The sequence below is a fragment of the Canis aureus genome, chromosome 30, assembly GCF_053574225.1.
Source record: "Canis aureus isolate CA01 chromosome 30, VMU_Caureus_v.1.0, whole genome shotgun sequence".
Lineage (NCBI taxonomy): Eukaryota > Metazoa > Chordata > Mammalia > Carnivora > Canidae > Canis > Canis aureus.
In genome coordinates this window covers 32,654,915-32,680,672 of record NC_135640.1, presented here as the reverse complement: position 1 = coordinate 32,680,672, position 25,758 = coordinate 32,654,915, and the positions used below count along the sequence as shown (strand labels likewise).

General features: G+C 46.1%; 1 protein-coding gene across 5 annotated transcripts in view; it reads right to left on the bottom strand.

The window, feature by feature from the left end:
• Nucleotides 1-23,446, bottom strand: part of IFNAR2 (interferon alpha and beta receptor subunit 2) — a 31,370-nt gene extending 7,924 nt beyond the window's left edge. Inside the window, exons 1-7 of one of the 5 annotated variants that reach the window (XM_077879036.1) lie at nucleotides 23,306-23,446; nucleotides 13,931-14,018; nucleotides 12,859-12,900; nucleotides 11,088-11,211; nucleotides 9,545-9,717; nucleotides 6,949-7,109; nucleotides 3,129-3,297 (exon numbers count right to left, since the gene is read on the bottom strand). In XM_077879036.1, coding sequence (XP_077735162.1) covers nucleotides 3,129-3,297; nucleotides 6,949-7,109; nucleotides 9,545-9,717; nucleotides 11,088-11,211; nucleotides 12,859-12,900; nucleotides 13,931-13,985 — 724 coding nt within the window. In that variant the 5' untranslated portion in view covers nucleotides 13,986-14,018; nucleotides 23,306-23,446. Of the gene's footprint in view, nucleotides 1-3,128; nucleotides 3,298-6,948; nucleotides 7,110-9,544; nucleotides 9,718-11,087; nucleotides 11,212-12,858; nucleotides 12,901-13,930; nucleotides 14,019-18,372; nucleotides 18,494-22,840; nucleotides 22,987-23,305 lie in introns of those variants that run through there. The other 4 variants (XM_077879038.1, XM_077879039.1, XM_077879035.1 and 1 more) reach the window with 4 other exon arrangements.
• Between the last annotated feature and the right edge of the window lie 2,312 nt (nucleotides 23,447-25,758).

Below are 25,758 nucleotides of genomic sequence, written 5' to 3'. Positions count from 1 at the left end.
AAAGAGCCAACCAGTTGATTTAGGACTTGAACAGAGTGGAGACATTTCTCTAGATCTCTGGACTGAACTCCCCCCACCAGATAAGTAACCCCCTAAGATAGCAATGTTCATCTCCGAGTCTGAGGAAGTTAACACTGGTCCCAGGTGGTCTTCTTGGGTAATGATACAAGAAAGGAGGCTGATTTCACATGCAAAAGGATGTGTTCACACCAAGTGACAATGAGATGACATGACAACGTGGGGCTGCGTGACCATTTCTTAGAGGGTGAAACAGAAAAGTCAAGGGAGAAACTTAATCATCACATGTCAACCTCAAAGAAGGTCAGTCGTATATTCGTCTTCCAGATGGGGACTGGGTTTCAGCAAATCCCTGTCTGTCATGTCATGTTACCAATTTGAGTCTCTTATTGGTGATCTCGTGATTTATAATAAAATATATATATATATATATTTTTTGGTCTTTATCCTCGATTCTTGGCATAGGGCTCTGAAGTTCCCTAAGAATTTCCTAAGTGATAAGAGCAAGGAAGGTAAAGGAGTGTCTTTTGTTGTTCATAACCAAGCCCCTTCAACCACACTTGAGTTTACTATTAAAGAGATGACTTTTGGAAAGCCCCTAAGGATGGAGGCTGGTTGCCAGGTGAACCGACCGGAGATTAGAGGGTTGGAACTTTCAACCCTGGACCTCTGGGGGCAAGAAAGGGACTGGAGGGTGAATTAATTGCAACTGCAAAAGATTTAATCAGTCTTGCCTTTGTAATGAAGTCTGCATTAAACCCGGGTTCTGAGAACTTCTGGGATGGGAAGCTAGGAGGGTGATGTGCTCTAAGAGGGCATAGAGGCTCCTTGCCCTCTATAGCTCTTTCACCTAGGCTGTTTCTGAGTTGTATCATTTTATAATAAACCAGGAACGTGGTAAAGAAATGGTTTTCCTGAGTTCAGAGAGCCACTCCAGCAAATTATCAGACCCGCGGAGGGGGCCGTGAGAATCTTCAATCTGACACCGAGGTGACAACTTTGACCTGCAACTGGCATTTGAAGTGTTGGTGGGGGCAGTCTTGTGAGTGGAGTCTCTAACACCAGGTAGATGGCGTCAGAATTGAGTTAGATTGTAGGACTCTGAGCTGGTGCGGGAGGATTGCTCTATGTGGGGTACACCCCCACACAAATGGAGTACAGGAGTATTCTATGAGTAGGGGAGAAAAATAATTTGTCCATTCAACTGGTTTTGGGGTTTTGTTTATAAGATCACAGTATAATAATAATAATAATAATAATAATAATAATAAAATATCTGGTCTTTGCTCCTGGTACTTGACACAGAGTATCAATTTCCTGAGTGATATGAGTGTCTTTGGGAGGCCATATCTGAGTTTATGCTAATGAGGTAAGTCCAGGACAGTGCTGGATAGCTCCAGAATGGGGGCTGGTCACATGAAAAATCAACCTAGTCATTAGAGAGTGGGAACTTCTGGACCCACTGACCTTTGGAAAAGGGAGGAGGGGTTGGAGATCGCATGTTATCACTAACAGATGATGATTTAATCAATCCTGTGTATGTAATGAAACCTAATAGAAACTGTGGATAGTCAGGCTTGGGGAGATTCTAGGTTGGTGAACACATGGAAGTATTGGGAGGGTGGTGCCCCCTGACTTCCAGGGGACAGAAGCTCCTGCACTACTAAATCAGAAGGGAGGTTGTGGGGAGCTCTGAATTTGTAGCCACCTCAGACAGAAGTCTGGGTGGCCAGACTTGGAGCTGGTACCTTAAAGGGGGAGCAGTCCTGAGAGACTTAGCCTCTTCACCTGTGGGGACCTGCGTTAACTCCAGAGAGTGTCAGAAATGAATGGAATCGTTGGACACCCAGCTGAAGCTGGAGAATTGGTCCAAGGACATAAATATGTAAATGTGTTTGGGGTTCACATTTTTGTAAGAGCTACAGGCATACTGAATTTATATGCAAGTTTAGGTTTGCTCGTATTTAACTGACACTATAATAATGATTTAAGCTAAGGCCTTTTTCCTTTAAAGATACTTTAAAGGAGATACTTTATTTCCTTTAAGACTGGTCTGTGCAGGGACGCCAGGGTGGCTCAGGGGCTGGGCATCTGTCTTTGGCTCAGGGCCTCATCCTGAGGTCTGGGGATTGAGTCCCACATCGGGCTCCCTGCATGGAGCCTGCTTCTCCCTCTGCCTGTGTCTCTGCCTCTCTCTCTGTGTTTCTCATGAATAAATAAATAAAATCTCAAAAATCTCAAATAAATGTCCATCGTTCAATGCTGAGGAACAGAGAGTAGTAAAATCAGACCCAGCACCTTAGTCCACCAGGCACCAGGCACCGTGGAGTGTGGTTCACTTAGTCCACAAATCAGCTATACCACTTACGGTTGCTTCCTTCTCTTGGCTTATTTTGTCCCTAATGTGGTAAGTCAGCAGGTTAAAGAAACTCTCATGGGGAAATTAAGAAAGGCTTCTTCCGTGGAGATATTCACTTTTGGTGAAACAATTAGAGACCTAGTTACTTCCTAGGCCAATAATCAGCAGTGAATATTCCTAAGCCTGACTGTTCTCACTGCAGATTTCTCCATTGGGGGAAGGTTCACGGACTACACTGTTTATTGTTCTGATGCTTTTGAAACAGAGGACTTTTCAGTCGTTGTCAGGGACTATCTCACACACACTGGTGAGTTTTCCTTCCATTTGGAGCTATCGCCAACCTTCCTGCGAGCCAGGCCACATCAACGAGCCACACTCAACGACCATAATTTGAGCCTCTGATACCTCTGCGTGCAATTGCTTCCAGGAACCCTGCCTCCTCCAGCACTTGGCTTGAATAATGGCCAAGTGAAAGGCACTCAGAACTGAATTTCATCTTGATTCCCTGAAATAGAAGTGTTTCTACTTCAGGAGGATCTGGCTTTTTAAAGGTAGATATGTGACTGTCTCGATGGTATGGCGCCTTCAAAATGACTCCATGTCATAGTAGAGACTGACCAACAGAACGCATCTCTGTGATGCACTTTCAGTGGAAGAAATACCTTTCGTGCTCTATGACTTTCAGATTATTTTCATTAACTAAGTTTTCTCGCAGAGTAAAAGCAACACATGAATTTTTAAAAACCTATACCTGTTTCTTGTCCAGGCTGAAGGAGGATACATTTTACTGGAGATCTATGTACTGCTCCCAGATTTCTAGGTTTAAAGTAAACAGATACACAGTAGTTGGTGTTTGGAAGTAACTTGTCGATGACGTAAGTGAAATTTCCAGTGATGTTTTCATTTAGTTCGGGGTTATGCTGTAAAAAGAAGCAAAAAATCAGGAAGACTTTGAATGAGAAATTCATTTAGAGGCAGGCCCTAAGAGTCACTTTGGGGATTCACATGGAAATCTTAAACAAGGAGAGAAATATCTTAGGCTCCAAAGGAGAAAGTATTTTAAAGTTATTTGGCGCCAGCAACTGATGACAAAACTGCATGTATGTGTATACCACGCACATTTTCAAACCATGAAATCTAATCTAGCAGCTTCATATTATAAATGAGTAGAAAAAGTTTCAATGAGGAATAAAGTTTTCCATGACATCATTTTGTCTTGCATTAAGATAATCCTGCAAAACTAAGAGAATAAAAAAAAGATGATCTTTTATCATTAATGATATATGTCTACCCTTCAGGAGGTGCTTTCATAATATTAATGAACGTGATTATTAAAACAGTCCGCAAAGCTGGTGCTGTCCTCATTCTCCAGATGATGAAACTACTGCTCAGAGTGGTTAGGTAACTTTCCAAGGCCACACAGCTTGCCTGTGGCAGAACTGTGGCTGATGCCTAATTTCTTATCTGCTCCCTTAAAACACCTGGCTTCTTCTTTCTTAGGTAGTTCTGTTCCATTTTGGAATTAAAAGAGATGATATGAAGGCCCTTTCCAGAAAAACAGCTTCTGGGATGCCTGGGTGGCTCAGTGGTTGAGCATCTGCCTTTGGCTCAGGGCGTGATCCCGGGGTCCGGGATGGACCCTGTGAGGAGCCTACCTCTCCCTCTGCCTGCGTCTCTCCCTCTCTCTGTGGCTCTCATGAATAAATAAAATCTTAAAAATAAATTAAAACAATAAAAAATTTAAAAAACAGCTTCTGCAAAATATTTTATAGTTTTCAAAATACTAGCAGTTCTAGGGATTAAGATTTCCAGTGGTCCAAATATGGCCTTCTGTATAATGTTTTTCTGCAAGTTTCTGTGTGGAAGGAGGAAGAATTAAAAAAGGAAAGGAGAAGAAAAGAAAAAGAAAAAAAAAAGAAAAAGAGAAAAAAAAAAAAAAAAGGAAAGGAAAAGCCCTAACAAACTAAAATCTCATGCATGGCCCATAAGCAACAGAGAAGAAAAAGGGGAGAGAAGTAGAAACAGGGTCATGATGGGAGGGCTCTTGCCTCAAAGAGAATAGCCAATGGGTCCCACACCTGGTGTTGCCATTGTATGATCTTGATGGGGTCTGCAGTGTTCGCTTCCTGTTTCACCAAGCTTCTGTTTGCCTCTGTGCCTGAGGACATTGCCTCTCCCCCTGTGCCTCGGATGTACGGCCCCTGCTCTGAGCCAAGGTCAACCCCTTCTTGTGCTCATGAGATTCCATCCATACTCATCTCTATAACATGGCTCCAACGATCTCCCTGGAACATCCCATCTGCACAGGAACATGCCTCCCTTGACCTCACCTTCCATCACAGAGAACCTCTCCTCTTTATAGAAAAACTCCTTAGAAGAATTAGCTCTCCTCCCTGTGGCCAATTTCTCTCTTTCTTCTCCTTCTGGGTTCCACTCCTGCCGGAGCCTCACCCCAACAGACCAGGCCAATTTCTCTCTTTCTTTTCTTTCTGGGTTCCACTCCTATCAGAGCCTCACCCCTTGATAAGAAATCACTCTTTATCTAGGTCACCAGGACTTCCATGTTGCTAAATCCAATAGTCAATCTATAGTCCTGGCGTCACGTGTCTCATTTATAGCACTGGACACAGGAGATCACTTTCTCCTCCTGGAACTTTCTTCTTTCAGCCACCAGGACATCACTCTCATCTACTTCTCCCCCTACCCTGCTGGTTGCTCCTTCCCAGTCTTGTTTGCTGTCTCTTCATTTGCTAGAGCTGTACATTTTGGAGTCCTCTGGGGCTCTGACTTTGGACATCTTCTCTTCTCTCTGCATATGCACTTCTGGGTGATTTTGCCTCGTCTCAAGGTATCAATACACATTAAGAAGCCAGTGACTCCCTCAGACATCTCTCCAGCTAGAAGCTCTCCCTTGAACTCCAGCTTTGGAGTATTCAACTCCTGCTCACTATCTCCTCCTGGATGCCTTGCAGATACCTCAAATTTTACATATCCAAATCCAAGCTACTGATATCCAACCATTCACCTCCTCCATCCATAATCCACCCCATTTTAACGAATGGAAACTCCATCTATCGAGGTGCTCTTGTCTCTTCACCACACTGCACATCCGATCCATTCAAAAACAGCTCCACTTGCAAGACATATGCAGAGTTTGACCACTTCTCATTACTGCCAAGTGGTCCAAGCCACCACCAGCTGTCACCTGGATTCAGACAGTAGCCTCTTCTTTTTTTCTAGGTCTAATTTAACCCCAAGACTATTTTTCTTTAATGAAGAAGATACTCATTAACCACCATTTTCGTCTTACAGTGTTGTCAATATCCTAATAAGCACAGCGTTCTTATTTTAGAAATAATAATCTCAAACAGAGTTAGTAGCTCATGGGTTGAATATAAATTAGATGTGACTGGATTGTGATATTTAAAGAAACTTGATACAGTCTCTGAGCTACATAAGCTCATTTCTCCCTTCTGTTATTTTTTGCACCCTTTTCCTAATCAAAGGATTAGGGTGTTGATTGTAATCCAAGTGGATATTAAAGGGAAAATTATAATTCTATAATTTGCTACTTCCTATTGGGTAATTACCATCACAATAGCCTCTTAACTGGTCTCCCAATTTCCACCTTTGGCCCCTATGCTCTATTCTCAACATACCGGGCTGGAGTCCCTGTTAAAGCCTCAGGTCCTCCAGCAGCTTCGGGACACTCCGAAGACACAGACCCACAAAGCACTATCAGATCTGGGCTCCATTGCTTTTCTGACCTCACCTCCTTCTATTTTCCTGTCTTGGTCATTCCATTCCAGTTCTCTGCTGCTTCTCAAATCCACTGGATCCTCTGCAGCCTCAGGACCTCTGACTTCCTGTGCCCTTTGCCTGAAAAGCCCATGCCTGCCCCTGATAACTTGCAGGCTGGTATTGCTTGCAAAGGTTTATACTTGGCAATGGGCTATGCCAACGTAAGCTGCTCTTATGGCAGGGCCACTTCACTCATTCCAGCATTCTGGAATTTCACCTAGTGTGTGCTGAAATTAGCTTGTTCTCTTCATCTACACTACACTCCTTTCTCTTTCCTGTGTGTCCCCTGATGCTGTGCAAGGGACTTATTCTTTGAAAGAAGACCACACTGCTAGGCTAAGTCAATGTATTTCCACAATGAAGGAACTTAGGAAGACTTCTTTCCTAAAATCAGACCCACTGCCTCAGATCTTTTGGCCTTAATTGTTCTAATCATTACAGATGTCTTTTTTTTTTTAAAAGGAATTTTATTTATATGAGAGAGAGACAGAAAGAGAGAGAGACACACACAGAGAGAGAGACAGAGACAGAGACAGAGACACAGAGAGAGAGAGAGAAGGCATGAGCAGGGGGAGGGGCAGAGGGAGAAGCAGACTTCCCGCTGATCAGGGAGCCTAATGCAGGGTTTATCTAAAACTCCAGGATCATGTGCTGAGCTGAAGGCAGATGCCCAACCAACTGAGCCACACAGGTGCCCCTACAAATGTCTTTTTTAAAAGAAGAGCGTCGAATATATTCATTGCCAACTCAGAACTGTTTTGACCACTTACCTTTTTGACAATGTTCCCTGACTGTTCTTCGATGATGAGTGATAAGTAAAACTTTAATACTCCTCCACCTAGTATCTTGGGAATGACAGGTGGAAATTTCACTAGGACATTAATGTGGTCGGTAAAGCCAACAATATCAAACTCTGGTGGTTCCAAAGACACTGTTTAAAAAACAAAATCAGAAACAAATCCCAATGTTTAACAGTAGTATTTCCAGGGCTGTAATACAACCTGATTTCTTGACAACTATCTCCTCTCTCTCTCTCTTTGGTGCAAACAGGTGATTTTATTAAAGCATGGGTACAGGACCCCTGTCTTGCAGAAAGAGTTGCACTGGGGTCATGAGGAGTGGCCCATGATATACTCTTAAGTTGGGAGGGGGTTAGGGAGAGTGTGTCTAAGGAATTTTGGAAGCAAGGTTTCCAGGACCTTGAGGGAGCCAGCTACTGTTGGGAAAAGGTCATTTATTACTGTCTAGTAAAACCTTAGTCATGAGACCCTTCAGATGTGTATTGGTGGGTCATATACTTGGGGGATGATTGCCAACACATATCTTGTGGGGTTTAGAGATAAAGGAAATTTCTAAAGGAATTTTCATATGTTAAAGTAGACTTCCAGGATCCCGGAGATTGGGCTAAGATTGCCTTTTGCCTTTAGCAAAGTAGGCAGTCCCCTAGAGGGGACTAGAGGAATGTCCTAGAGGAATATCACTCTGCCTGTTTGAAGGACTTGTCAATGGGCTGTAGGGAGTAAGGAAATTTAATAATTTCTCTTCTGCCTTTGTTTCTCACATCAATTTTCACAGGGAGACAACTATCTTCTCTTTAACCTACCTATGGTCCTAGTTGAGGCATGGGTTATACATTTTTATTGGTGAAAAATTGAGAACAATAAAAGTGGTGTAATTACTTAATGGAGAAATGGAGGATAGGTTTTGGGATGAAGGTCAGTCTTTCCCAATTTTCAAGCTGTATTCCAAATATGAAAGTAAAAATGACTTCTTTTCATATTATAGTAATACCCAACCATTGTGGAAATAGTAGAAAACAAATTGTGCCTGAATGTGGTTAACCATCTTTTGTCTCTAATGCACGAATGTAAATATATATACATACGTATATAAGCTGAACTAGTGTACAACACACACACACACACCCCTAAATTAAATCATTCTTACCCACAGTTTTGCATGGTATATATTGCACTTAACTCATTTCATAAATACATTAATGCATATTTATCTCTATTGAGGGCTGGCCAACTGGCCTATGAGTTAGATTTCTGCACGGTCTGCCAGTTCAGAGTGGTTTTTATTTTGGGAAGCGTGGCAATACAATTAAAGAAGGTGATATAGTGTACGATATGTGGTCCATAAGGTCTAAAGTATTTCTTTTCTGGTCCTTTATGGAAAGTTGGCTGACCCCTGATGTTCACTGTGACTCTTCAATGGTCGATTCTATTCCACTAAGTGGCTGGCTGGACCATAACTTAATTGATTTGCTGTTTTGAACATTAGATAGTCTCTAAATTTTCTGAATAGAATCATTGTGTCAATGAGCATTCTTGGAGCTAAATCATGACATTCATCCACAATTATTTCTTTAGAATGAATTATTAAAGAGGAATTCTAGATTAGAGGAGGCACACATTAAGGTTTTAACACATACTGCCAAATACTTTCAGAAAGACCATACTGTGGCACACTCCCTGTGTTTCCTCTACACCTGGGTAGCTAGATAGTTTTAATATTTATGGGGTCTTGAAAAATGACATCTCATTCTTACTTTAACTATTTTTGCAATAGTCTGAATACCATAATCTAGAAGTGGTGCTTTCCTTTCTTTTCTTTTTTGGACACACACAGGTATGTAGATGTATACACACACCTAAATGTACACACCCAATTCCAATGAACCTCACATCTAAGTTGTTGGCGGCAGTGGGATTTGGTCATTATCACTTTGCTAAAGCACGTATGTGTGAGTGCACACCCACACAGCCTTTAACAGGGAGCTGAAATGGAATCTTTCTTTTGGAAATAGGTTGCAAATTAGGACACTGAAGAAGTGCTGGAGTCTGGCTGAGGACCACTGGCAACTGCCCTGGAGCTATTAATGCAAGTGCCATAGGGAGCTGACTCCAGTCATTGGAAAAGAAGAGAGAGACAGACCCACTCACACAGATAAGAGCTACTGGGTTATGATCCAGGGGAGGGGTTGCAGTATGAAGGAAAACACTGACCCAAAGAGTTGCGACAGCTCAGATTCAGGCCATCAAGACCTCACTGTCTACTTCCTCTCGGGTTCTGAAATATAGTAGAAAGCCACGGCCATTGCTGCCAGAATGCCTGCCTCACACAGGCCGAGAGGAATCCTCTGCCAAGTACAGATTATCATTACACTTTTGGGATGAGAAAACAGAGGCTCAGAGAGGCAATGTAAATGCTTCACAGTTCCAGAGCTAGGAAGTGGCAGGGCCAAGCGGTGCACCTAGCCCTGAGTCTGAGACACCTTTGAGGACCTTCCTATTTCAAGGCAAAGCAAATAACGATGATCTTGATGACAATTATGGTGATGATAAACAGAGATCCACTCACTGTGTGTTACCAGGAATAAATAGCTGCTACACTGGACCAGCGTTGTGTTCCCTCTGAATCCATCAACTCTGATGGAGTAGGTCTCAGGCAGGACCTCCCACACGTCTGTTAGGTCACAAGATGATGCTGTGGTATTTGAACAGTGCTCAACAATCTTCACCTGGTCTGGTCTACTTTAGAAGGAAAAGAAATGGCAAAAGGAAAACTTCAGCATTTATGTGACGAGAATCCACTAACTGCATGATCAACTTCATTTCTTTTTAACTTCTTCATTTCTTTACAGCTCTGCCCAAATATCACTATACCAAGTCATCTGCCCTCACCACCTTATTTAAACTGGAATTCCTTACCCTCTTCTCTCCTAATCCCTCTTGCCTGTCTTCATTTTTCTGCACATTGTTTACCAGCACCTACCACATTATATCTTTATTTGTTCATTGATATCTGCCTACTTTCAGAATATCTATTCTAGGCTCCAAGAGGTCAAGGACTTTGGTTTATGGTCGGACCCCTGGCATGCAGTCAGTGCTCAGTAAATATTTGCTGGATAAGTGCATGAACAAACCTTACGCTTTTGTGGTAAAGGCCCCAGATCTCCCTGCCCCTACAGAAAAATCATGAGCGTCCTCCCTGAAGCCCTCTCTCCAGCTGAGGATCACAGGGTCTAGTCCTAAGTCAGCCTGTGCTATGTAGGGACAACACAGACACTGATTTTTTGAGCTTCAGAAAGGTAAGGGGGGTGATACCTATCACCACCTAATGCAAAGAGAAACTAGGACTTTGGCAGTCACAAGAAAAACTCACAAGAGGCCTTCCACCAAGCCAGTCAGTAGTAGTAACAGCTCTTAGCCAAATAAACAGCACACAAAAGAAACTTGGAGAGGCAACTAGATAAAAATAACAACTTATAAGGGTGATGTTAGACATCGGGAAAAGAAAGCCATTGAGGGCTCCATCCATTATGTCATTAATCTTTGCAGCCTCCTCTAAGTAGGACACTTGGCTCAGAGAAGCTGAGCTCTGTGCCCGAAGGTCACGGTTGCTCAGTAATCAAGCCCAGCCTGTGGACCTGGGCCTCTCCTAGACTGGACGAGGCAGCTTTCTGATGTGCCCACATGCCTCCCTGGGTAAAGAAAAGTGAACACAACATCAATATGGTCACCAGATCTTTGGAATCCTGTCCTCAGAAAACAGCGCTTTTATTATTTCTTTCTCTCTTGAAAATAGCGCTTGAAATGTTCAGGCTTAGCTGAGTGAGAGGAGTAATTGTGAAAACCATACACAGTGATTATTTTGCTTCGGTGGCTTTAACCCGTAGAAATGGTTATAAATCCAAGCTTTGTCAAAGCCAGTCTGAGGTTTGTTAAAGTATCCAATTTAATTCAAAATGGACTTGGCCTTTTAAAGCTCTGAATTCAGAATAGAGAGAGTGGGAGAGAAGAGAGGAGCTCCAGCACAAGTCAGGTCACAACTCTTCCCCACTCCCCAATTAATAGAAAGCTAATATACTTAAGCAAGCAAGAAAGTGAGACGTCAAACCAACCTTATGACCGTGTACCGTAATGTATAGCGATCTGGCACAACCGAATGGTTTTTTAATTCCCATGATAAGATAAGCCGGAAATTTCGAAAAGTCACCTTGAAAGTGCAAAATTTATCCGACAAATCTAAAGGAAACAGGAGACAAGAAAGAGACACTGAATCTGGAACCCAAGATCGTCCCATCTGTTCGTTGGGATCTGGAGCCCACCTGCCCAGCAGAGAAACCCTGGGGTCTTGGAAACCCAGGAAGGAGGTGGTTCTAGTGGAGACAAGAAATGAAGTCAAAGAATCATTCACGAGCAACAGAGCAACATATCGTTAGGGGCAGGCCAGCTTAGGAAACAGAACTCAGCACCGCGGAAACAGAACTGGGCTCACTCAGTCATCGTGGACTCTCAGTGGTTCATTGGATCAAAATGATCCGTGTCCGTCTCATTCTCTCAACTCCCTCCTGCAGGCTCCCTAAGCAGCTCAGCCCATTGGCTGCTTTCCCTCCTCTGAACCTCCCGTGCACTTACTCCCAGGTCATGGAAGGAGGGAGCAGATGACACATGCCCTGACTGGCCCTTCCCAGGCATTTAATCAGAGCAACAATGCTGAAGTCAGTGCTAGTGAGGGGCCCCTGGGTGGCTCAGTGGTTGAGCGTCTACCTTTGGCTCAGGTCGTGATCCCGGGGTCCTGGGATCGAGTCCCTCATCGGGCGCCCCACAGGGAGCCTGCTTCCCCCTCTGCCTACGTCTCTGCCTCTCTCTGTATCTTTCATGAATAAATAAATAAAATCTTAAAAAAATGAAGTCAGTGCTAGTGAGAGACCCATTCTGCAGACCATATGACACTGAGCACTTGAGTTATACAATGTTACGTAGCTGGGAAGCTGGTGGCAAGTGAGACTCGAAAGCTCTACCTGTCAAATCCTGTTCAAGTCTTTTTTTTTTTCCAAATTCAATTTTTATGATCCTCTAAGTTGTCTGTGATTTAGACTCAGGACTTTTCTTCTTGGCTGTGAATTCTTCATCTCCTGCCCTCATCACAAGGTTGGACATGGAGTTAATGTAGAATGAGATTATGTGGACAGATTTATAGATGCAGGCAAGATGTTTGGTTCAAAAAAATTATTTTCCTTTGTCTGGCACCAGGTACCAGACAGCAGGTGGAAGAATGCAAATGAAGGGGAAATTATTTCTGGATTATTTTCTGTTTGACATAATCTGTGCCTTCTCATTCTTCAATTAAGGGGTTTGAAATCGAATATTCTTTTAAGGAGTCTTATTTTTAAATTTTTTTTAAAAAAAGATCTTATTTATGTGACAGAGAGATAGAGATAGAGATAGAGACACAAGTAGGCAGAGGGAAAGGGGGAAGCAGGCTCCCCGCTGAGCAGGGAGCCTGATACCAGACTCCATCCCAGGACCCCAGAATTGCAACCCGAGCCAAAGGCAGACGCTCAACCACTGAACCACCCAGGTGTCCCTTTTAATGAGTTCTAAAATGACTTCTGGTGTCATTTTAATTAATTTATTTCTTTTTTTTGGGGGGGGGGTGGTAATTTCTTCTAAGAGTTCTGAGAGAGAAATATGAAAATTTGGCTGATTTTGGCTCCATTGACAGAGAAAAAGGAGAGTATTTGAGAAAATCTAAGAAAAAGGATTCAAACAAAATGGGCAACAGTTCTGCAATCAAAAATCAAATTCCCCACATTTTACACTTCTGAATGGTCACCCCAATAGTCTGGCCCTTCCACAAAATTCAGGCAAGCCAAGAAAACCTCTTACCAGGAAACGCAGATGACACACCAAACACGAAGCTGATACACACTGGGAAGAGGAAAAAAAAAATATTAGATAAGCAAAAATACCCTCTCCAGGCTGAATCTGTAATTTTTGCTCTGAGCCTGGCTTTTTTTTTTTATTTTTTTTTTTTGTACCCACGTCTTAATGTTGGATCGATACTTCCTTCCTTGTGCTAAAAAATGCTCAAGTAAATGGTTCTTGGAGGATGGGTGTTGGTATCAGCAGCACATGGTCCACAGGTTTCCACCCGAGTGAATCTAAAATAAGGTCTGTCTGGGGGTTGATGTGGAATAACAGGGCTGACTGGTTGGGCGTGCGCCCCGAGAAACAGTCATCTGTCTGGAGAAGGTCTCAGACTATGAATTTCACAGGTTGTTAGTTTACATTTTAAAGACATTTGTCAGGGGTGGTGTAGGAAGAAAATCAATGGTGACAGGAATTGGGGACTCTCCTTTGCTTTCTGGATGTCACAGTGACTTGGGACGGGAGGGGTTACAGGCATGGACAGTTCTATAAAGGGAGAAGTGTCCCACTCATGGATCCCCTACTGATAAGCTATGGAACAGATGACACAGTGACAGTGAAATAGAATCAAAAGAAACGTAGAGAAAGAGTGGAATAGGACTGCAGAAAAAAGTCAGGAATAAATGAATCACAGAAACCGATGTTCAGGGATGACTTTTCAGTCTGGTGATGTGCTAGGAGGGAAGGGGCTTGGCCTCTTCCTAAGTTTGGGAGTAGGATGAGAAACTCCTCCCTGGATTAGGATGAGGGCATTAAGAGAAATTAGCTCCTCACAGTGCTTAGGAGGATACTCTCCATCATCACCGAGTCATTCTTGGGTATTTGTTTGTCTTCTTAAAATGAAGAGTAGGGCAGAAACCAGACCATCCGTCCAGGCTTCCTATCTACGATCCATTTAGCTCTTGGCCTTGGACAGGCTGATGCTGGGCCCCGGTCAGGGAAATCCATTTGCTACTCCCCGACAGGGCTCTGGGGGATGGTGATGTGGCTGGCTTGCTCCTACAAGAGCTCAGGCAAAAGTAACACTTACCCACGAGATACAGGTTCTGTGGTCTCACCAGGGAAGCATTCTGGTTCCAAACCATCTTGGTTATTAAGTCTTCTCTTTACTATCACATCTGAAAGGAAATCAGTATGAGGTGATCCAGATGCTGAAGCAGGTAATTATTATTCTTTTTAAAAGATTTTATTTTTGTTATTCATGAGAGACACAGAGAGAGGCAGAGACACAGGCAGAGGGAGAAGCAGGATCCCTACAGGGACTCGATCCCGGGACCCGGGGATCATGACCAGAGCCCAAGGCAGACGTTTCGCTGACTGAGCCACCCAGACATCCCACTCTTGGACTTTGGAAAACCAAATTCGTAAATAAAAACCAATTTTTTCCCCACTCACACACACTTCTATCTCTCTGTTCTGACTTGTCTACCTTTTCATACATGTAAGAGCTACTTGTATTTCCTTTTTTTGTCAACTGTGTGTTCCTTTGTTCATCTTTCTACTGAGTTGTAGCCTGTTTTCTTATTGGTTTGTTTGTAGGAACTCTTTTAAGTATGAGGGAACCTGGCCCTTGGTCTGTGATACAAATCACTTCATTTTCTCCTCTGTTGTCAACTTGCCCTTTGATTTGCTCATGCTGGCATTAAAAAAAAAAAAATCTCACCCATGAGTTTCTGAGGTGTATGTTTTCAGTTTTAAAGCTTTTTTCTTTCTTGGCATCTGCATTTTGAGTCACAGTCAGGAACATTCCTCACTCCAAGCTGAGAAATTCTTCCTGAATTTTATGCCTCAGGGCTTCTGTCAGTGGTACAGTTATAGGTTCTGGGTGTTTTGTACTCCCCAACACTGTAGCTGCCTCAGGCCCCAAGTTGAGACTGAAAAAAGGCCACAAAGTAGCAGACTTTAGTTCAAGCTCAAAACAAATGAAAAAGTCCTCTTGGGGGGCGTCTAGAGGGCTCAGTGGTTGCACGTCTGCCTTCCGCTCAGGTCATGATCCCGGGGTCCTGGGATCGAGCGCCGTGTCTGGTTCCCTGCTCTGCATGGGGCCTGCTTTTCCTTCTCCCTTTCCCTGCTTGTGCACTCTTTCTCTCTCCGTCAAATAAATAAATTAATTTTAAAAAGTCCGTCAAATAAATTAATTAATTAAAAAAAAAAGTCCTCTTGATTATGAGGGCAACAGGTCCCACCAGGGTGCCCTCCTAGAGAATCCAAGGGATTCCAGGTTAAAACTGCCAACCCTGCTGAAGACTCCACCACCCCTGAGCTATCCAGGCACCTCTGCCTACAACTTATGCCACAATTCTGTGCCCATTGAGAACATCTCCAGAGCTCTTTGCGACGTGTGAGGTCATCTCCCACCATTACTCCCCGGCAGGCGGCCTGCACGGTTGTGGGCGCATCTGGAGTGCAGAATGCCACATGGGGGTGGCACCCCCTTGCACTTGAACATCTGCCCTGTGGCCTCTCACCCCTCTGTCCTTTCCTGATGGTGGCACATCTTCACCTTTGCTCTCATCTGTGGAACACTTCATTTCTTCAGTGGCTGAGAGGCACATGTGCGCGCACACACACACACACACACACACACGCAGTTACACAATTGTAAGTCACTCACCCCCTGTGAGCCAGGGGAATGTGTCTTCTCCTCTTTGCTCTTGAGGACCTGTACTCCACTTCCAACCCAATGTCTAGTAACTAGATTCCTGCTTGTTTAGAAGATCTAATTTCCTGTCTTGGCATCCTGCCTGGAATCGTTAATGAAGCGCCTGAGAACTCACCCTGACTACAGATCAACCTCCCTAAGGCATAGCTGTGGTCACTCTTATCTCTGTTAACTCTTCCCTCACTTCCCCTCCTGGGTCCTGTAGGCAGAAGGGTTCCGTGCTTGGTTTGCTGCCTTCCTGTGGCTGGCTTGAAATTCCTAATGATCTTATTTTTGAACTTGTGTTTTGTTGACGAAGTCTGATGAGACAGAGGGATCCATGGTGAGCTTGGAGCCTCAGCTCACACTCGGTCTTGCCCTCCTTCCCCCATGGGATGGGGTCCCAGGCCCTGTCTGGCCTCTCTCTCTACAATGGGAACTGCTGATATCCTCTGAGTGGGGTACCAGCTGGGTCACATGGCTGGAAAGTGCCATGTTGTATTGATGCCCTCCTGGGGGGGAAGCAGGCAGGATGGGGGCCTGGCAGGGTGAACGTTGCCCGTGTTCCAGGCTGGCCTCACCCAGGGGGGCAGCTAGCTGGACTGGTGAGGATGAGCATCCAGGTCAGCCTTGACCCAGGTACCTAGCACATGCAGAGGTTTAAAGGCCTTTGGATGGGACACCTGGGTGGCTTAGTGGTTGAGCGTCTGCCTTTGGCTCAGGTCATAATCCTGGGGTCCTGGGATCGAGTCCTACATTGGGCTTCCTGTGGGGAGCCTGCTTCTCCCTCTGCCTATGTCTCTGCATCTCTCTCTGGGTCTCTCATGAACGAATAAATAAAATCTTAAAAAAACAATAAAGACCTTTGGATATTGGGGTTGAGAGACAGCAGGTCCTTGGGAAGGAGGGATTCTGGGCTGGATGAGCCCAACCCAGGCTGGGGTACAGGGCGGCTAGCAAGATGGGGGATCCCAGCTCCCTTAGGTCCCAAGTACATGTGTGCCCAGAGTCGCAAGGGGTGGAGTGGCATCGGGCAGCTGCAGAGAGCTGTGCTGGCCCTGACAGTAACCCTGGGGCATGAGCGAATGCCTCTGGGGCAGGGGCATGCCTGGAGGGACCTCTTTCCTCCTCCCCAAGTCTGGCCTAAGTTTGCTTCTTCTGGTTAGTTCGAGGTACCCTCTTAAAATGTGCTGTGAGATGCCAGTTATGTAATCTGGTGATTCCCCATACGAATTAAATGCTCTTAGATCTGGCTTTGCACAGCAGAAAGTAGAATGGGGAAATGCCTGCTAATTATGTAAAATTTTATTTTTTTACTTGGGGTGAGGTTACACTGTAAAAATGAAAGTGACAAGTTGGGAGACAGAGACAATGGAAGAAAAGAAAAAGCTTTATAGTTTAGGGCCTTCCCTAAACTTCTTGCTCTATAGACACGCAAACCCTGCATCTTCCTTTTGCTCTGGGACCAGAACATTCTGCGGCCAGCCCAGTCCGCAGCTCCCTGTCACCTGACAAGTCATCCTGCACCTTGGATTGAATTCAAGGCTGTTTTCAGCCTTCCTGGTCTTCCCAGGAGTCACTGCTCCACACAGGTGCCCAGCTCTGGGTGCCTCTCACCCTGCTCTGGCTCTCTAGGTGCCCCTCACCCTACCCTGGCTCCCTGTTCCACTGCTCCTGGAGCAACCCTCACCTCTGACACCTCAGCCAACCCTGCTGCCTTTCAGGGCCCTGCTCAAGTAGACACTAGAAAGTGAAATGATTCTTCTCTGAATTCCAACTCCTCCAACAGATGGACAGATGGCCAACCCTCAAGGAGTTTGAGGCTTCCCAGGCTCCTGGTGGAGAACATTAGGGTCTCTTCTATCTGGCCTGACACCCGGCATAACATTGGTAGTCAATGAGTAATGAACGGACTGGACTTAGAAATCCTACACAAATACAATTACGTATATTTTCCCCTAAAAATTAGGGGGGAAAACCCCCCAAAATAGAAAGAAGAAAGTAACAATCATCCTTATTTCTACCACCCAAGACCAACCATTGTTATTTTAACATCTTGGCATGTTTGTTTCTAGTTGAGTTTTCAAATGGCTTTCTTATTCCTGTAGAACTTCTCTTGTGTGCTCATTAAAAAAATTAAAAATGTGTAACAGTGCAAATTCCAGCATCCAGGTATTTCCATCATTAACATTAGGTGGACATAATCCCAGAGATCTTTCTATGCATGTGTATTTAGGGCCTTCCTAACACACATGCAGACCATTTCTGTCTAAATTTAACTATACTTGGGAAAGAAAACTCAAAAGATGAAGGAATTGTTGGAATTAGAATTCTTCTTCTCTTTAGATAAGAATAAGTTCCTAAAATATCTTCATAATGTTTCAAAGAAAAGGTGACAGAGACATCAGAAAGTTGGGGTATTATATGTTCACAGCACCTTTTACTATTAAACCATATTTATTGATCCATACTTTCAAAGATGAGAATTTTACTACTCTCCTTTCCCTCCCATCTTCCTCCCTACGTCTTTTTTTTTTTTTTTTTTGGTTTATTGATTTTTGTGTCTAGGTTGATGTAACAATCACATTTTATTCTACCTACAATTTCCAAAGCTGTCCAGTATTAATTCTACATTCATATAAACACTTACTAATGCTCCTTTTGAGCATGAGTTCTCTATGGTATGCTTGGGTTCTTTATTTTGATTTATCTCTTAATTTGCTAATTTGCTGAATTTTTCCAAACCAGCAGTTTTTCCCAAAGAGGGCTCACTGAGTGTTGAATTCCCTTGGCTCGTTCATATTTGAGAAGGCCTGCCTGTTGACTCTTACCTCAAATGACATCTTAGCTGAATAAAACACCCTTCTGGGGACAGTATCCTCCACTTAGAACACTTCTGGGAACCTCCATCCTCTGGCATTTAGCACTAGGGAGTCTGAGGCTGTCCTGGTCTGGTTTGTCCCTCTTTTGTTTACTTTTTCTTCTTGGATTCCTAAATAAGTCTTCTCTTGAAAAAAAAAAATGTAAATCATTTAAGTTATCTTGATGCTGAGCTTTCCCATATGAAAATTTCCTGGAAAAACTTCTTTGGGCCTATAGACCATTTTTTTCTTCATTTCAAGAAAATTTCTTCTCTTTTACCTTTACTTGCATGTTCTGTCCCATTTGTCATTTCTGCACATCAGGGATCCCAATTATCCTAATGCTTGATCGTTCTTTACCTTCCACGTCAGATTCTTCCTAATTGACTTGTCTTTCTTTTTCATTTACGTTCACTGGGCCTGAATCAAACCTTTCCTTTTTAAAAAAAGCTTTTATTTTCAGCAGTATCTATTCTTTTCCTTCTTCTTACTTCTTCTGAGGTTATGTTTCCATGGCAGTCAATTTATTCCCTTAAGTCTACAATCTCCTGTTCCATCCCAATTCAAAATATCCTCATCTTTGAGCTTATCCAATTGAATTCCTATTTTTATCAAGTTGTAGGATATAAGGCCATTGGAAGAAGTTTTCTTCTAATCTAGGAATAACATTATTTTTTATTTTTATGTTTATTTTTTAAAGATTTTATGTATTTATTCATGAGAGACACTGAGAGGCAGAGACAGAGGCAGAGGGAGAAGCAGGCTCCCCATAGGGAGCCCGATGTGGAACTCAAATCCAGGACCCCAGGATCATGACCTGAGCCAAAGGTAGATGCTCAACCACTGAGCCACTCAGGTGCCCTGTAATATTATTTTTTAAGTAAGACTCCTTTGCAAACCATGTCGTTATCTCCCTTCCTTCCTCCCCCCCCATCACTTCCAGTCACCTCGCTGGTACTTGGATGGCTTTGTCATCTGTTATTATGATATAGTGGAGTGAAATCTTAACCTCCTTAACCCTGACTTTCCAGTTTGTTCTGTAAAGACTGAGCAGTTTCTTGAGCCTGAAGGACTGGCTCTGGGATGGGGTGCTCAGTCAAGGTAGAGACAGATGTCAGGATACTGGGGCCCTGCTTTCTCCTGGAAGATTTGGTACACGCTCTGCACGCAGGTGCACTGACTAGTGGAGAGGTGAGGCAAGGTCAACCACTGGGCCTGCGGATGGCTCTCCTGATCCTGGCAGTGGCTTTCCCAGCTCCCACTCACCCAGCTGACTTTCCCCATCTCACGGCCTCTGACTACTGCCCCTTTGCCAGAAAAGGAAAAAGTCAAGTATGCTAAGGCCCTGTTTTCTTCTTTCCTGTCTATTAGGGAGTCTTTTTAAGATTGTTGTTGATTCGCCAGTATAGTTTCTGGTGGTCAGGCATACTCAAATTGTAAATACATTTAAAGGTTTTATTTATTTATTTATTTGAGAGGAGGGGGAGGGAGAGGGAGAGAATCCCAAGCCAACTCTGTGCTGAGCTCAGGGCCCCATGGGGGCCTCAATCCCACAACCGTAAGGTCCAGACCTGAGCCCAAACCAAGAGGGCTCAACCTACTAAGCCACCCAGGCACCCCAAATTTTAACTATATATACATATAAAGCCCTCAGAATTAAAACAAGAACACAAACAATGCTTAAGACTATCTCTCCCGTGGACTCTGGCTTACGGGGAAACCAAGCATCCTCATTTTCCTGCTGGCTCCAGAGAAAATGTTCAGTGGCTCTCAACCCCTCCCTGTCTCTCACTTTTTTCTTCTTTTCTGGACTTCCCAGGACACTTCGGCCTACCTGCTCTCCCAACTAACACCTTTTCCTTTATTCTCCTAGAATCGCACACCAAGCAGCTTCACTCTCAGAATGAATGCAGCATCCTCAGGCAAAGTACTGTCAAGCTCTGCTTCTGCTCAGATGACATTTTACACTTTATAAAATGCACGTTTCAAAAAAATTTTTAAAAAATGCACGTTTCTTTCTTACATCCAAACATCTTTGAAATCAGAATGTGTGTGTTTTAGTACTTCCTAAAAATTTTACATGAAAAAGTGCATCTTACACTCAGTGGCATTTTAGTTTTTCTAAGATAAGATGGCTGATAGTCAAAGAAGATTATATGCCATTGACTGTTCAACAGTTTGAATATTTATAAATAGAACAGAAAAATGAGTTCAGTAGCGCTGTGTGCAAGTGGGAGAGATGAAACGTATATTTTAATAGTTTCACTTCCAAGACTATCTCTGGGGCTGGGGTTCTGATTTTTTTTTTTTTTTTAGACAAATTACCATTTGTCAAAAAATCACAGGAACCAAATTTCAGGGAGATTTTTTCTTTAACTTTTAAATAAATACACGAGGAACTTTAGAGGAAACTCAGGTAGGAATAAAAAAGCCCGGCAGATTTTTGATGTTTTAAAATGGAAAGCCAGCTGGTGAACTGTTAGAACTTAAAAAGTTCAAACTGTTTCCTGGAACTAACAGGTCAAATCTTATCAACGAAGCCCATACTGCTAGGGAAGTTGAAAAGATGTTTTCTTCAGGGCACATTTTGGTTTTTGGGGTTTTTTTGTTTGTTTTTTGGGGTTTTTTGGCCATTTCTTTTTCTTTTTATGTATTTTTTTTTTTTTTAATTGGAGTTCAATTTCCCAACTTAGAGTATAACACCCAGTGTTCATCCCTTCCAGTGCCCCCCTCAGTGTTCAGGGCACATTTTGGTGTGGCCTCTGCTTCCATCCTTTTGTCCCCAAACCCGAAAGGCAAGCGGGAGGAGGGAGGTGACTCAGAAACCTTGCCAAGGTGTGCGACAGGGGACGACCTGAGGTCTCAGTCCCCGGGGTCAGGTAGTAGGACCCCCGGGGAGCGTGGACCCGTGCAGAGTCCCTGAGCCCCCCTCCGCACCCCCCTGCTCAACAGACGCAGATGTGACCCCTCCGGCCTGTTTATAAAAGACCTCTTCTCAAACAAAAGCAAGGAAACCAAACAAATATTACAAGAATTTTAAAAACGAGGCGAGATATCTAGAGTTGCTCAATAAGGTCGCGCTCACCACTAGCTGAATTCCCCGGGGTTGAAACTCCAGCATCCACTCGCACCCGGTTCCCCACATCCCCGTCTCCCGCCCTCCTCCCGAACCCAGCTTCCAAGCAGGGGCTGGGGGGTCTGGGAGGACCTCGGGGCCCCCAAGGCCCCGTCGCCCCTCGGTGACCGGCTCCCGCCGGGTGTCCTCGCGGGGGCGGCCGCGGACCGGACCGAGGCCCCAGAGACGGGGCACCCCAGGTTCGCAAGGCCCAGTGGATTCCGAGGCACAGGACCCTCGCACGGCTCCAGGGCTCACGTCTCGCCGCCCCCAGTGCCCCGGGGGTCCCGAGCATCCTCGGAGGGAGCGGGGCGGGGACGGGGGCGGGGGGCGCGGGGCACGGTGCAAAGACCCAGGGCTCCCGGGAGCGGCGGGGAGCCGAGCGCGCGGAGGAGCGCGGCGGATGCCCAGCCGACCCGCCCGGCTGGGGGTGGGTCGGGTCGGGTGGGAGAGGGTGCAGCGGGGAGGGGCGGGGGTGCAGCGGGGAGGGGCGGGGGGCGCAGGGAGGACAGGCGGGGGGGTGCAGCGGGGAGGGGCGGGGGATACAGCAGGAGAGGTGGGAGGGTGCAGTGGGGAGGGGCGGGGGATACAGTGGAGAGGGGCGGGGGGATACAGTGGGGAGAGGCGGGGGATACAGCAGGAGAGGCGGGGGGGTGCAGTGGGGAGGGGCGGGGGTGCAGCGGGGAGGGGCGGGGAGGGGCGGAGGGTGCAGCGGGGAGGGGCTGGGGTGCAGCGGGGAAGGGGCGGGGGATACAGTGGGGAGAGGCGGGGGATACAGCAGAAGAGGCGGGGGGGGGGGGTGCAGCGGGGAGGGGCGGGGGATACAGCAGGAGAGGCGGGGGGGTGCAGCGGGGAGGAGCGGGGGGTGCAGCGGGGAAGGGGCGGGGGGCGCAGGGAGGAGAGGCGGGGGACGCGGGGGTGAGGGGCGGGGGGTGCAGCGGGGAGGACCGGGGGGTGCAGCGGGGAGGGGCGGGGGGCGCAGGGAGGGGAGGAGGGGGGTGCAGCGGGGAGGGGCGGGGGGCATGGGGGTGAGGGGCGGGGGGTGCAGCGGGGAGGGGCGGGGGGCATGGGGGTGAGGGGCGGGGGGTGCAGCGGGGAGGGGCGGGGGGCATGGGGGTGAGGGGCGGGGGGTGCAGCGGGGAGGGGCGGGGGGCGGGGGCGCCGCGGGCAGGCAGCAGCGCGGGCGGAGGCGGGGGCGGAGGCGGAGCGCGGAGAGGCCGGGAGCCAGCGAGCGATTCCGGGAAGCGGCCGCGGGGAGGGAGGCGGCGATCGCCGCGGGGTCTGGCGCGCCAGCGGCCCCCCCGCCCCCGCCCGCCCCTTTACCTCGGCAGGGTGGGCTCGCGGCTCCCCGCAGGGGTGCGGGCCTCCGGGCCCCCGCTGCCGCCGGCGCCCCCGCCCCTCCGGCTGCGGCTCCCGCTGCGGCTCCGGCTCCGGCTCCGGCTGCGGCTCGGGCTCGGGCGCCGGCGGCCCGGATGCGCGCTGCGGGCGGCCCCGGGGCTGTGGCGGGCGCGGGGCCGGGGGCGGCCGGGGCTCCGCGGGGGGACGCCGAGGTCGCTCGGCGGGGCTGCCTTCCCCGGGGGCGGCGACCGTCTGCGGACCTGCGCGCTCGGAGCGCGGCCTCGGGCAGCTCGCGGACGCCCGGGTCGCCGGCGGGGGGCGGAGCACCCGACGGGTTCCTCTATTGACGTTTACCGACCGGGCTCCTACCACAGCCCCGCACCCCCCTCCGGAACACCCCGACCCCGGAGCTCAGCGGGGGCGGGGACCCGGGGCTGGGGCTCTGTTTACCTGGGATCCTCAGCGCAGAGCAGCCCTTTATGCACTCGATAAACATGCGCTGAATGAATGAATGAGCGAATGGGTTCTCTCCCGGGCCCCCCACTTAGCAGTTATGTAAACCGCTCGGATCCGAATTCTCCAATCAATAAAACAGGAATAAAAATAGCCACCATCCAGCCGTAAAGGCTTGATATGGGACGCCTGGGTGGCCCAGCCGTTTGGCACCTGCCTTTGGCCCAGAGTGTGATCCTGAACACACAGGATCGAGTCCCACGTCGGGCTCTCTGCATGGAGCCTGCTTCTCCCTCTGCCTGTGTCTCTGCCTCTCTCTCTCTGTGTCTCTCATGAATAAATAAATAAAATCTTAAAAAAAAAAAAAAAGGCTTGTTCCAGCAGGCCTTTACAAATACTGTAAATTCGCTTCCCGCCTCTGTGTCTGTGGGTCTTTCCCTCCCTGTTCTTGTTACCCCAGTCCCCCACCCATCAAGGTGTTCAAGGTAGGTAGAGAGGGAAGATAGAGAGTCCCTCATTATCTTGTTTTTTTAAAAAATATTTTTTAAAAATTTATTCATAAGAGACATAGAGAGAGAGAGGCAGAGACATAGGCAAAGGGAGAAGCAGGATCCCTGATGCAGGACTCGATCCCAGGACCCCAGGATCACCACCTGAGCCAAAGGCAGATGCTCAACCAGTGAGCCACTCAGGCGTGGGGAAGAGAGACATTCTCCTGAACCTAATCCGACTCAGCTCAAGGGCAATTAGACAGCTTAGCCCCCTTGAGCCTTCTTGTCTATCATAAGGGGAGAAAAAATGAGGGGGAGGTGGGATCAAGGAACCCCTCTGAAGGTCACAGCCCAGTCTCAGGCCCATCAAAAAGAAGACCAAGCCCTGAGATTTAATAAGATTATAGAATGTTTCCCCTTCACAGTTCTTTACCGCCACATCCCCAGGACTCTATGATAAAAACAGTAGATTACAAGTCTATTTAAGAAGGAGCTTTTAGGGAAACCCCAAAACCACAAGGGAAATAAAATGAGGACACTAGACAAAATTGAAACCTCTGACATGTGCAGGTACAGCAAATGTTAGACACATCCTCTTGGCCAGGTAAACATAGCATCTCATGCTAAAGGATTATTTAGCTCAGCGCTTGTTATCAGATACATCATGTCTGGCTTTCAACAGAAAAAGACAAGGCATACTAAAAGGCAGGGAAAAAAAAACAAGATCTGAAAAGGCAAAGTAAGCTTGAGAATAGGCAAAGATGTGGTAGAGAATTGGGAATGATAAGACTAGGAATTTAGAAGTAGTATGATTGATATAGTAAGGGTTCTGTATTATAGAGAGATATTTGGTCTTTGTCCCCAGTTCCTGATACCAAGCTCCTAAGTCCCTTGTAGTTTCCTGTGTGGTAAGGGTGAAAGGAACATGTTTGTTTCAGCGAGGTGATACTTGGGACACCCCAGATAGTTTCAAGGTGGGTCACCACAAAGACTAAACCTTATAATAACTGAAGTCTGGAACTTTCAACTCATCCCCCAACCTCTGGAGCAGGGAGAGGAGCTGGAGATTGAGTTAATAATCAATCATTCCTACATGATGAAATCTCCACGGAAGCCCATTGATGGCAGGTTTTGGAGAGCTTCTGGGTTGGTAGCATCAAGGAACTGGCAGGGTGAACCACTTGCAGAGGGCATGGAAGTTCTATGCCCCACCTACCTGTACCTTGTCCTATGCATCTCTCCTCTTTGGTTGTTCCTAAGTTGTAGCCTTTGTAATAAACTGGTACTAGTAAAAGGACTTTAGGGAGTCCTGGGAGTCATTTTAGCAAATTATCAAACCTGAGGTCATGGAAACCCCTGACTTTGTAGTCAAGTCAGAGAGAAGTGTGGGTAAACTAGGGACCCAATACTTATGACAGGTATCTGAAGTGAGAGAAGTCTTGCAGGACCAAATATTTAAGGAAGAAATGATAACAATTTTCTATGATCTCTTCTAGAGGAGTGAAGTAGAAGGAATATTTCCTAACAGATTCTGTGAAGCCAGCATTACCCTAATACTAAAGCTAGATAAAGACAATGCACGACCAGAAAGCTGCAGACCGATAACTCTCACGAAGATAGAAGTACAAGTTCTCAACAGAATATTAGCAAAACAAATCCAACCACGTATAAAAAGAATAATAGACTATGACCAAGTGAGATTTACTCTAGTTATGCAACGCTTGTCCAAACTTCAAAAATCAATTAATATATTCAATCATATCAACAGGCTAAAGAAGAACAATCATGTGAATATATCAATAGGTGCAGAGAAAGCATTTAACAAAATCCAAAATTCATTCCTGACAAAAACTCTTAACAAACTCGGAGTAAAGGGGACACTCCCTAACTTGATAAAGAGTATCTACTGAAAACCCTATAGCTGATATTATAAAAACTGGATGCATTCTCCCATGATCA